This window comes from Chaetodon trifascialis, chromosome 4, assembly GCF_039877785.1.
Source record: "Chaetodon trifascialis isolate fChaTrf1 chromosome 4, fChaTrf1.hap1, whole genome shotgun sequence".
NCBI classification, from domain to species: Eukaryota; Metazoa; Chordata; class Actinopteri; order Chaetodontiformes; family Chaetodontidae; genus Chaetodon; species Chaetodon trifascialis.
Window position 1 is genome coordinate 5,323,934 of NC_092059.1, and position 12,575 is coordinate 5,336,508.

The 12,575-nt window shown below is 46.3% G+C and overlaps 1 protein-coding gene across 1 annotated transcript in view; it reads right to left on the reverse strand.

Annotated features, from left to right (window-relative positions):
- Window positions 1-12,575, reverse strand: part of scfd2 (sec1 family domain containing 2) — an 89,439-nt gene that overhangs the window by 45,983 nt on the left and 30,881 nt on the right. The window contains exon 5 of the mRNA XM_070960113.1: window positions 3,623-3,923. Coding sequence (XP_070816214.1) covers window positions 3,623-3,923 — 301 coding nt within the window. The remainder of the gene's footprint in view (window positions 1-3,622; window positions 3,924-12,575) is intronic.

The window sequence follows — 12,575 nt, forward strand, 5'->3', positions numbered from 1 at the left end:
CCCGTGCACACCCCACTGACAGGATGAATAACAAACCCAATGTGTGTCTGAGGCAGAGAGAGAGAGAGAGAAGCATGACACGAAACCAGCAATTTCAGTCAAAATTCACGTCTCGAAAAACTTATTTTGCGACCTTTTTTCCCTTCTTCTGTCACTGCCGCTTGTAAATCACTATCATCACCATCTGGGGACTGGGATTTCACATTCTCACTACTGGAGCTGTACACCCACACACAGACATGAGTGCAGACAAACTATGATCCATCAGCTAGCTGCATGTCCTGGGGTGGAGAATTAGGAACATTTGGGTTGGCCTGCTCTCCTGCTTGGCCTACTGTACCCCAACGCTGCGAGAAGAGAAGAAAAAATGAGGAAAAAAAGAGGGTGGAGGTTTGATTCTGCACCAAAGAAAAACAAGATCCACCAAGGCTGACAGGAAACAAATCCAGAAAGAAGTCTGAGCAACACTCATTTTCACTCCCTCACCAGCATCAATGTCGTTTTTGCCACAACTGAACCAGGGATTAACAGTAACTGCTCGGAGCTATTTACAACCTGCACACATCACACACACCACCCATGCACACCACAGACAGCCTGGCAGCGGCCAATCAGACTAAAGGTTTCAGCAGAGCGGTGGGCTCCTTATCCAATCGCGCTGTTTGTTCTCCATTTGCGGCGCTGCCCGTGACCAATCCGGCTCTTTCCCCACGTGTGGTTGGCTGTGGAGCGTTTGGTTTAAGAGCTCATTTCCCAGGCTGCAATAAGCGGAACCATTTTCCTGGATAAATACTGTTCAGGCCTTTAATCAAAGCCATGTCCTTAGACAATAATGCAGACATATTACACTGCACTGCATAGCATCAATGTTCAGTTCTCATGCATTTCACACACATTGTGTACCCAAACCAAACATACAGACAGAGCAAAACTTCTTGAAAAGTTCACATTAGGACATTTGAAGGAGACAGTTTAGGCTGCTCTACGGTCCTCCCTCTGGTGTGAAGCTGTAAGATGAACCACTGTCGTGAGAGCCATTATTCAAAAGGCTGTTCTGTGTTATTCTGTATTTTCTTATTGTCAAAAAAATCCAATGAAAAGACCAAAACAAACAACAAACTAATCTTTCTAACAAATATTGCCTGTTGAGCCTCAGCCTGTTACAGACAGTCAATATAGCTCCACTGTTGTCCTGAAATTACACATTAAACACGTTAATGAGTCACATTATTGCACAGATATATGTTCCTTTATCACCACAAACGTGGGACTGAAGTTTATTTTAAGTCCAGTCCCACATACATCATCCTGCTGCTGTTTGCAACTTCATAAAAAATGCAGTTCTAGTTGTTTTGACGAGCTGCTGTAGCTAGCAAGCTAAAATGCTAACATGCTAGCCAGCTTTGCTATATTTTCTCTGTTCTGTGCTGTTTACTCCCCTGTGGTGTTTTGTTCACTTTGGTGCACCGCTTTGCTCAATAAAGTTATTGAAGGGGGAAAGTTAAGCTCTGTGAGCTGACGAACTTGATGGCAGTCAGTTAGCGAGCTCGTTAGCTTAGCTTGGTTGCTAACAGGATGTTAAGTTCATGCTGGTTATTCAAAAGACGTGTTAGTACCATCGACTCGTCTCTCAACTGTCTGCAAATCTTTGCTCTTTTTGGTTCATACTCCAACAGGTTGTTACATAAAACTGAATAATCTACAATGATTTCCTCAAGTTTGGACTCTGACTCTGGCACTGTGAAGATGGCTTGATGTGAACTGACGGGTCAGCATTCATCCAAGTCGAAATCAACATGAAATATGTACGCAGATTTTCTTTCTCACTTTCTCATGACCAAATAAACTGAACAGATTGTGGCAATTCCACTGGAATGAACTCATTTTGGCTTGAAATAGTGCTGTCTTAAAAGGTTCACCAGGCTTTTATCCTTAAAATATCTCCATACACAGATAAAGGTCCATGTGATGGATTATGCAACATACCAAACCAGCTGACTGCTGCGTTGTAAAAAACAATGCATTCACCGAAGTTAAAAACCGCACCACAGAACACACAAGTCCAGCAGGCTGACAGGAAGCGCGGAGCAGACAACAAACGCACAGCGTACAGTTGTCTGAGGAACAGCATTTCCTGAAGATGCTCTTTAATTAAGTTCCCAGAAGGAGGCAGTTAGCGAGGTCGGGGTGTGTTGCATTAGACTGTCCTGCATCCTGTCCTGAACTCACTCGTCCCTCGTCCTTCTCTTTGGTCCTGGCCTTCTCGTGCGTGTATATTGTTCTTGTGTTTCTGCACCCTGTTTGTACATGCACTGTAGCCAAGGAACAAAATAGAGGAATTTGTAAAAACACTGTTCTCATGGTGACCAGGTTTCATTCAACGTCTGGTTTCCATTTGAGTCCTTTAATTGGGGAGAATGTCACAATCAGTGTTTTGCTCTGGATGCAGAGAGACGACCTCCCGCCTCATGTTACCCCAGCCAAGCACTTCATCGACTGCCATAAAAACCCTCCAACAGACGCCCGTGCACGTGCATACACACGCGCTGATCTAAAAGCAGGGTGCGCACACCCCTGAGCGCCTCTGAATGGGCAAGACACACATAGCTTTTCTGTCTAAAACACACCTGGCACACTATGACAGGGTAATTTCCAATGAAGTGTTTATAACAGAGAGTCAGGTTTTTAACATGAGCCACATCTCTAAGCTGGTGCCTGCCAAGAGGCCCCTCAACTCCAAGCTGCACTTAGCCAAGTAGAACAGGAAGAGAGAGAGACAGAGTATGAGAAGGAAAAGAGTGAAAAAGAGCGATCAACAATCTTTATTAGTGCTTTACATAGATTTACTGACCCTATATATACTATATGAGCTTATGCACGATATGAGATGAAAACCCAAACAGTGGTATATTATTTCAGGGTGTGTGCTAAGGTATGGAGCGGGCCAAAACTAAAAGTAGCTCTAATTATGAACTATGTGGCAGGGGAGGAGACCATGTGTGTACAGACTCAAGGTTAAAGACGCTATTACTCTGGGAGGTACAGCTAGCTGCGGTGAGGAGGTAGACAGTTAATTCAACTCAAGGGCCGGCCTTGATCTGCTCTACCACACAGTTACCAGCTCAGCTAAACTAGCAGAGGCTGCACGGGGGATTCAAAGAAACCAGCAGACACGTGCACAGACGTGCACACACGCGCCGAACCACAAATAAATACGCTTCCTATATGTGCATGCTGTATAAGTAAATCTCATTGTCGTGGCAGAGGAGCTGCTGATGTTAAAGTGAACGGTAATTTCTCTCTCACACTCATCCACATGCAAGCTCAGATGTTCCCACACTTCACTGTTTGTGTAGCTGCCTGCCACACCGACCAGAATGTGTGTGTGTAGGTGTGTGTGCATGGAAGAATGTGATGTGAAGATATAAAGAGAGGGATGAGGTGTGAAGACTTCGATAAAATCTGCCCATTAGCAGCGCTGGAGGCAGACAGAGGAAATAAACTCAGCTGTTCCCACTCTCTTACTCCAATTTCTCTCCTCTTAGACCATCAGCTAATCTGGCACACTGGGCAAGCTCCTGGAAGTAATCATGAAATTGTGATCATGTTAACTCTCTCTCACCGGTGAGTTTCTGGAGCATGGGGCTCAGCTTGGTCTCTTGGGTGATGACGAGGGTGAGCGCTCCCATCAGTTCCCTCTCCAGCTTCTCCAGCTCCTCCTCCTCCTCCTCGGCGTCCTGGTCTGAGGGCTGCGCCTCGTCAGCCAGGGAGTACAGGTAAACCAGCAGGAGGATCAGCTCATCGGGTCCGCATTCGTCCTCCCTGGACCTCGAACCCGAGGCCACGCTGTCCTCGCCTCCGCGGGGCTTCATCAAGGGCAGCAGCTGCCTCAGTACAGCGGGGAAATCAGAGTCTCCGAGAGCCTGAACACAGCCAACAGACACAGAGATACATGGAACATGGATGTTTGGTCAGAAGACAGCTTTTTCTGTACCGTCTAGAGACACAAGAGGGGATTCATAAGTGCGATTTTTACTGACTGCAGCACAAAATGACCAGAGGCCTGATATGGATATTGATTAAAGTGGAAGTTTTACACATCAAAGTCTATTTACAGGTGTGGAGAGTATAAAAAAGGTGCATATATCCTTCAGTGGCTCGAGACGGAGCTGTGAAAAGTCTCATAAACTGCCTCGAGTGATGTCACTTGAGTCAGCCACTGTCAGGTGGTAAGAAGCTTGAAAGTTAACAAAAAAAATCTGGGGGTGTGGAGTTAATAAGTGACTTCCTCATTTCTGTGAGAGGCTACGTCAGCCGCTGATAGCATAACACACCTGAATCTCTGCTGTGACTGTCGGTGGTTGAGTTGCATTATGGGTAATGTAGGTGCCAGGTTTTAAGAAGGAAGACTGGAAACAGGGGGACACATGAAAATGAATGCATTTAATCTTTGTTTAGTCAAAACCTGAAGTGTAAAACCAACAAGTTCTGATTGATTAATTAGCTACCCCCTTCTGTATTCACACCATTTAATATCACCTTTTCATTAGCCTGCACTGTTATCAGTTGGTGTCCTTGTGTCGGTGGTAAAAGCGCTGTAAGTGTTTAAATTAAGAGCCCAGTGCGAGTGAGCTCATCGTTCCATTCGCCAATTTTACAGCTCTGCGAGTGGCTGAGGTAACGGTTAATTTTGTTTCATTCTTTTGTTGGATTTGCATGGGCACTGAACTGTTTTCTCTCTCTCGCTATCACACACACACACACACACACACACACACACACACACACACACACACACACACACACACACACACACACACACACACACACACACACACACATTCACAAATCCAACATTTGGGGCAATGTTTAGGTGCAGTGACCTGTTTTCGTGAGCCTGTCTGAGCAGGTCTGAATAGTCCCTCGCGATGGTTGTGCTTTAGTCCAACACGCTGTAGATCACCGGACCGTTTACAGAACACTGACCAGTCTCACAACAAGGGTGAGCTCATAGAGCTATAAAACAAGGGTGTGGAGCTAATCTGTCTGATGAACAGCATGAAAATTGAATGAAAAATTGGGCTGAAAGAGGGAAACGGAGGCAACGGGGTCACAGAGTGGAGAAAAATACAGCGGGGAAGAGCGGAGAGTGAGGAGAGATACCGAGACATTACAAGAGGAATTAAGTTTCAGATGATAGTATAAAGGGAATGATTGTTGACAGAGGACAGTATGTTTGTGCCGGATAGAGCTACAAATGCCCCGGTGGATATAAATCATTTTAACGAGGGGTTCCTCTGTGAGGAGCTTTGTGTTCCTCTCACCAAGACAAACAGGCTCTGAGAATGAGGAGCTCTGGACCTTGTGGTGGGCCCACAGGGGGGATCCTATGTCTGACCCAGAAGAACTCTTCACTGAGCCAAAGGCGCAACACGATCAGGCCCAAAGACGGTGAGCCAAAGCCACGGAGCCAACTGACTGCCCCTCACGAAGCAACACAGAGGAGAAGACTTCCTGGAAAACGTCCCTCGTGGAGCGCGTTCACAATACGAGGTCCACATCATTGATGAGATTTGCTCCTTAACCATTAAGTTAAACTTAGTCACTGCATGAACAGGCTCTGCCGAAGGTGACATCTGCATCAGTCACATCCTCCCAACATCCACGGTATCAGGAGAGCATGCTCTCCTCCGACAGCTCCTCCTGCCTCGGAGCCCAGCCAGCACTCGGCCCTCTGGAGCATTCAAGCACAACCTCACCACACATTTCTCTTCTTAAACATTGTGAAATCAAATACTTCTCTGTTGCACTCGTTCAAACTGCCAAACAATGTTTGGGACCTTTCCCTCGCTCTGGGCGGCGGTGAGGAGAGAAATACAAAGGGCGTTAAGTGCTCCTCGTTGAAATGCAAACGGCTGAGCGCCTTCTCTTTCATCTCTCGCTTTAGAGCCGTCGATCGCCTACACAGCTGTCAGGAGGACATTCATGTGATCGCCGGGCTTCCAGAGATGCACGCCCACCGTCAGCAAGTTACCTTTTCATTCTGAGCAGCGCTGGCCTGAGAAGTACCTGCTGCCATGTAACTTTGGCATCAGAAGCTCTCAGCGGGTCAGTGGAGAGAGGAGGCTGAAAGAGGAGCTCTGGGCCTCCACATCATCCTCAAGAACAACTTCACTCAAAGCTGATTGAGCATTCCCTCCCGGGCGTCCGAGCCCTCTGACAGTGTGTGTTCTCAGCTGTGGGCATCCAGCTTTTCTGTATCACTGCTCAACATGTGGTCTTAACCACTGTTTGACAGGTTGCAGGTTGGTCAGCATGACTGCCAGATATTAAAAGGGTTGTTGGTTTGATTATGCTGCTGCCTTGCATAAAACAAGTATTTATTAAAAGCAGAAGCACGCCTGTTATCATTTATATCATCATGATCACGATAGTGTTGGAATATTCAGAGGAGGCTTGTCGGAGCTGCACTGTATTACCACAACAATAAAGACAAACAAAGTCAAGGGAGGGAGGGAATAAAACATGAAAGCCAGAAAAACAAACAGAATTTTGTGTTGCAGCAATACACACTTCCTATTTTTCATATCAGATTCATGCTTGGACCACCTGATGCAGCCTTGACCCCCAAATTGGGAACAGCTGTAAGTTAATAAGGCTGCTCACATTTTCTGTCAATATTATTTAAATTTAACTGATTCTGAATTTGGAAATCTGAATTTGAAATTGTTGCTAAATGTCAATAAAGGAACTTTTTCCACTGAACAGCATAATCTCTGCATGATCGTTTATCTCTTTCTGCCCCCGAGCCATCTTGTTTGTCTTTGTTGGTTTGTGGTGCTTTTGTACAGCTGCTTTCATCTTCGCACCACAGTATACCTTCCACCACATGTGTGCCATGTGCACTGTGCAGTACATGTATATGTTTTCACGTGTGACAGGAAGCATGCGCTTTAACCGGGTCCCTTCAGGAGATCTAGAAAAGCCGCTGTCAGCTACATGCCATGGCGCCAGGGCAGGAAATGGAGGTCTTTGGTCCAGAACTGGGACTGACCTGAGTGGAGCTGAGTGGGAAGACTGACTAAAGCTCTTTCCAGCACTGAAGCTAAACTCAACAATGCCCGACTCACAGCGCTGGCGCACAGGCTCACTGGAAAGGTAGTGTACCGTGGACCTCTGGGAACAGAATGGGGCAGAATGCAGCATGCTTTCCATGGCACTCAGGATGACCTACCAACCAGAGAACTGCACCCACATATCATGTGTTATATTTCATTAGATTCATTAAACCTTTGAAGCAGCTTACTTTGCAGAATAAGCATTTCCAACACAAGGCCCCCAGTATCGAGTGGTTAGACTTCGCGCCATCTGGACCACCTACTACATTTAAATGCAGGTTAATGCATCAAATGCATCAATAACTAAATGCTGAAAAAGAGCCCATTCAAATGCATCTTTCCGCTAACACCAATCGTATTTAAATCAACTTTTCAAGGATATCTTTGCACCACAGCATTCACCTAACTTTGGAAAACCTATTTCAGCAGGAAACCCTATAAAAATACTCTCAATGACAGACTCTAAAAAATGCTTCTTAATTCATGTGGCGTTTACGGTCCACTGTGCAAATTTAGGGGCAGCGCTCGTGGCCTGAAGTACGGCACTGCTGCAGTAATAACAGGAAGCTAACATTATTATTATCCACCATTACTGAATGCACTGGTCCTGCTGCCATGCCCTAATGTGACTATTACACACAATTATAGAATAACAACGACATGGCTCTGTCAAAACAATGCTAATTTTAGCGCCTGCAATTACTCAAATAAAGCCATTACTTTAAATTACTTGAGCGTTTCTTTTCCTGAAACAATATCCCCAAAAAGAAAAAGTGACTTTGGATAGAAATGCAGAACATAACACTTCTTTGTTCTGTGAAAAGATTGGCTGATGCCTAACCTCGCCGCCGGATTATTGGAATATGACAGAAACATAACTGGCCTCTTGCTCACGCCTTTGCACCAATCAGAAGCTCTCTCTTCCATTATGCTCTGGTCTGAATCAGTATGTGATTGACAGATTACTGTTTGGCAATTCCAGCCATCCTGGGGTCCATAAAGGCTCAATCTCGCCCAATCACAGCGCCCGGCCAAACTCCGCCCCTGCCCAGTGCAGCCTGAACAGGAAACCAGCTCCAGATGCAAACCCTGGAGGAAGGTGAGTGTTTCAGATGCAGCACAGCGCGCTAACCAGAACCAGGCCTCGCTCGCCTCGCTCTCTGCCTGCACAATGAACCTTTTTCTGGGCCTGAGGGCAGGGGGAGGGGCGCGTGCTGGAGGTGGGGGCCCTTGTGGGACCATGAACAAAGTTGGCTATAGGTCAGTTGTTGTAGTCAACCAAAGACACCCTGGACAAGAGTCACCTTACATGGATGTCAGACAGCTCATCATTTCCATACCAACTGCAAAAAAACCCCATTCACATTCTTTTGGAAGTCCACACATGTGCTTCATTTGCAGATGTGTAATCACATCCAATTTGCATTCACAAATAACAACACGCAAAGCTGGAAGGGATACAAGCAAACTTCTAAAAACAAAATACATAAATCTTCAAGTTTGAAGACGACAACTAAACTTTGACTCTAAATTATGTGCAGCGAGCTCGCTATTGATTTGTAGTAGAACAGCTGGAAAACAAACAAGTATGTCTTCACCCTCAGAGAGACTGGCAGGATTCTCAACATGTAAACAACACCGAAACTCAGACCAAACAGATGCGTCGACAGACATTTTGTAGACGAGTGCGCCTTATCTGAGCCTGCCGGCGCCCGCACACACCGAGCATCTCAGCAGGGCCGTGCGCTCGCTGCGACCGCTGGTGATGACAATGACAAATCCGAGGACGGTTCCACCGGAAAATTTCTGTTTATTAAAAGACGGAAACCTGCCTTAAGTTGAGCGGGAAGGGAACAATAAAGTTTATCTCTGGCTCCCTTTTTGCGACCATCATTCTGTCTTGTGTGAAAGGTGTGGAAAACGGATCAGGTCTTTAACAAGGAGAGCGGAAACGCGGCTCTAAACACAAAAAAGAGCGAGTCTGCGTGCAGGATGGCGCAGATACTGAGCCGCGGAAGGTAACCGATTAATCAAACGCTGCAGGATCACTTCATTTTTGCTATGATTGTGACCTTTCTGGGGCTGAAATACGAGGTGAGAATTCGAATTGTACAAACTACAATTTCTGCCAACTGGCAGCGGTCACCTGCCCTCTTGAGTATCCTTTGCAGTGTTCTCAGCTTTAAAGATATAATCCTGAAGATTCCCATGAAATAAACCCTCTTTTTGACGCTCGGTACTTCTTCTGCAAAAGCATTCCTGTAATTACCTCATTAGATATGATTTCCATTTTCAGTGGCGGAGTGCCATTCCTGTGTAAGACTGAACTTGCCGACATACTCATGAAGGATTCACTGAAATAATACATGCATGTAATCCAGAGTTACTGTTTTTAGGCTTATTATTACTGTGATGTGCTTTGCTGTCAATGCTAATGCAGCCAAACATTTCCGACTGCTGTTGATTAACACTGAAAGCGCTCAGCTGGCGAAACGCACTGTTTTTCTACTGTGAAAACACCATGTGTTTGTCACTGAGGTTAGCCCTGACTGAAATCCTTCATCAAAAATGCAACCCAAAACAAGACAACAGCAAATTTGGGCATTTTTTGACAGTGAATCAGCTTGAAATGTTGCATTGAGTAACAGTGTGAGAGGCTGCAGCCACAGACCGCCGTCAGATGAAGAGCTCCACCTGCACTGTGCCCTGCTGCTGTGTGGAAACTCACGTCGTGTTTGCAATCCTTTCTGACTGAAAGGTGTTGGCTCGAAGACCGTCTGTGCAGAATTAAACCGCACTTGTTGCTACCACCGGTAACCGACGGTGTCGCCAAATAAACCAGGTCTGAAACTTCGACTTTCAAGTCCGTCACTTCTCCAGAGTGATCATCACGCAGATGTTTTAATGACTCAGCAAAACACTGCTTGGATGCAAAAGGAAAACAGACAAGGATTTTCTTCACAACAAATCTATTAATACTCAGTAAACTATGGAATGTACTGAGTGTACTCTACAGCCTGACCACTACTCTGTGGCTTGTCCATCAGTCTGTTAACTCTTCCATGTCTCAACTCAGAGAAAAACATGCATTCAAACACAGCTCAGGAGGCAAGTTAAAGAAAAACACAGAAAAAACAGAGACTGGGAAAGATAAGACAATGTGATTGATTGATTGATTGATTGATTGATTGGACAGACTGTTGTGAGGTGAGATGGAAAAGCTCTTAAAGGTGAGGTGACCCCTGGTCTGGCTCCATCAGCCTGATGCCTGTTATGTTTGAGACATAAATCTCTGGCTTTAAATGAGGCCTGAATTACCACACAGACTGTGAGGGGAGTCTGTTTTGTTTCTGCCCGGCCGAGCGGCCTGGTCGCAGGGCCGCACGCCGGACCGCTGGGAGGGAAATCAATGGACTCCCGCGCGGGCAGGCGCGCAGCTGAAGGTCAGCTCGCTGGAGGAGGGACGGACGGGCAGCTGCGCCTCCGTCAATACAGGAAAAAGCTCTCAAAAGCTTTTACATCAGTCCGTCTCCCTTTCACCTTCCATCCTCTTTAAGCCACTGTCTCCACATGCATCTCTCTGTCTTTCATCTGCAGTTTCTCTCCTCTGCTCTGTGTGTCAAAGGTTGGCTTGGCTCAGAGCTTGAGGGCTATAATTTAGAGGAGACGTGGGACCCAATCACAGACACAAACACACAGTCCCCGCACGCCGCCCTGTCACCGCCAGTCAGCCACATGCTGGTCACTGCGGCTGGACTCTGTCTGCCCGGCACACGACACCCTGCCTGCTTATCACACTCGGGCTCCGACCTGCTGGCTCTCTGGCGCTCTGCTAGCAGAAGAGACGAGCAAGGTAGAAACGGCGCGTAGCTTTTAATGTGAAAAATACTCTGAGTGTTTAGAAACATAAGGGAATTAATGAGGCTTTATATTCGCCACATAGGCTGCAACAGATTATGGTGTAATTCACCAGATGAGAGTTGCTCTGCAGCCACAAACCCCAGGGCCATGTTAAACCTCCCGCACTTTTCTCACACTGCGAGAATCTGAATCATACACATTCAAGGGTAGACACACATGCACGCACGCACACACACACATCCCCCTAATACTGCCAAGGACAGTACATTACATCCACTACTAATTGACTAAGGAGGCTCCAGCAGGGAGAAAACATCCTGAGGTAAACAGACGGTTTCTAGACGAAGCAGAGTGAAACAGCCACAATTTATCCGATGGGATTCAAAGCAAAACAACTGGTTTTGACATTTTGCATTTTCGTTTTGCAGAGCAGCCAATCAAAAAATTTGAAATGGACACGATACAAGAGCTCACTTTTCATGGATCTTTTTTTAATGGGGAAACATGTAGTGTGAAAGATTAAAGCAGCCCATCTGATTCCAGTTTCAGTCTCACACATGGAGAGGAGGGCGCACAAGGGGGTGGGGGGGTGAGTAAGTTTAACCAGCACAAAGGAGGCTTTTTCAAAATAAGAGTTTGGTTTGACTGGTCGGGAAAACGGTGAGTGCAAAATTGTAAAAGTGCAGCCGCAACTCAGTTTGATCCTCTTCTGCTCTTGAGCTTCATTTTTGGAAAGGAGAACACATTTTTAAGTTCATATGAGAATGTTTGCACAAGAGGGAGATTTTAAAAGCTTCGAACAGAGTCTCAGGGCTTGTGGAGACTGTCAGCCATCAGGGGGCACTGTTGCACCACGCCGAGCCCAGAACGCTTGATCTCCTGCCTGCATGGATTGAGCTGCGTCTGCCAGTCTCCTTCCCTCCAAAACTCCATCCCTCTGTCTTGGAGAAGTCTTCAATAGACAGGAAATGGACCAGAGTCATGGTGTTGGATATTTTTAAACTATTAGCTGTATGTTAGGCGGATCACGGCTGTGCTCTGCATCACTGACCTCAGCTCCATCCATGCCGTCATCGCTAACCTGGCAGGGTGTCATCATGCGCTGCTGTGGTGATGCAGAGCTCCGTCGTGGATACGCTTCTGTCGTGGAGTTTGAATAAAACATGGAATTCATCATGAATAACCCGAGAGCTGTGTCACTGACGAGTGCGCCGTGATATGAGTCACTGCTCTGAGGTACAGCTGGTTCTGCTCTCTTGTCTTAAATGAGGGCCTGGACTGTGTGTGTGTTATGCCACATATAGAAAGAGGCACGGCTTCTTCTCTGCTCTCCACATTAACACAGAGGTCACAGAGGTAACCATACTTATGGGTATATGAAAAAGAGTTCATGTGCACATCTGCTTTAAAGGAAGGCGGTGCTGAGCCTTTGCAAGAGAGGACTTAGATATGCATGCATGAGTGTTTGTGTGCGTTCGTTTGTGTAAACACAGTCAACATCATAATCTGGATCGTCCCGCTGACCTGCGCCCATCTCTATCATGGACGCTGACAAACACGCCTACACACGGCTGCTCTTCCCTAAACATTTATAGA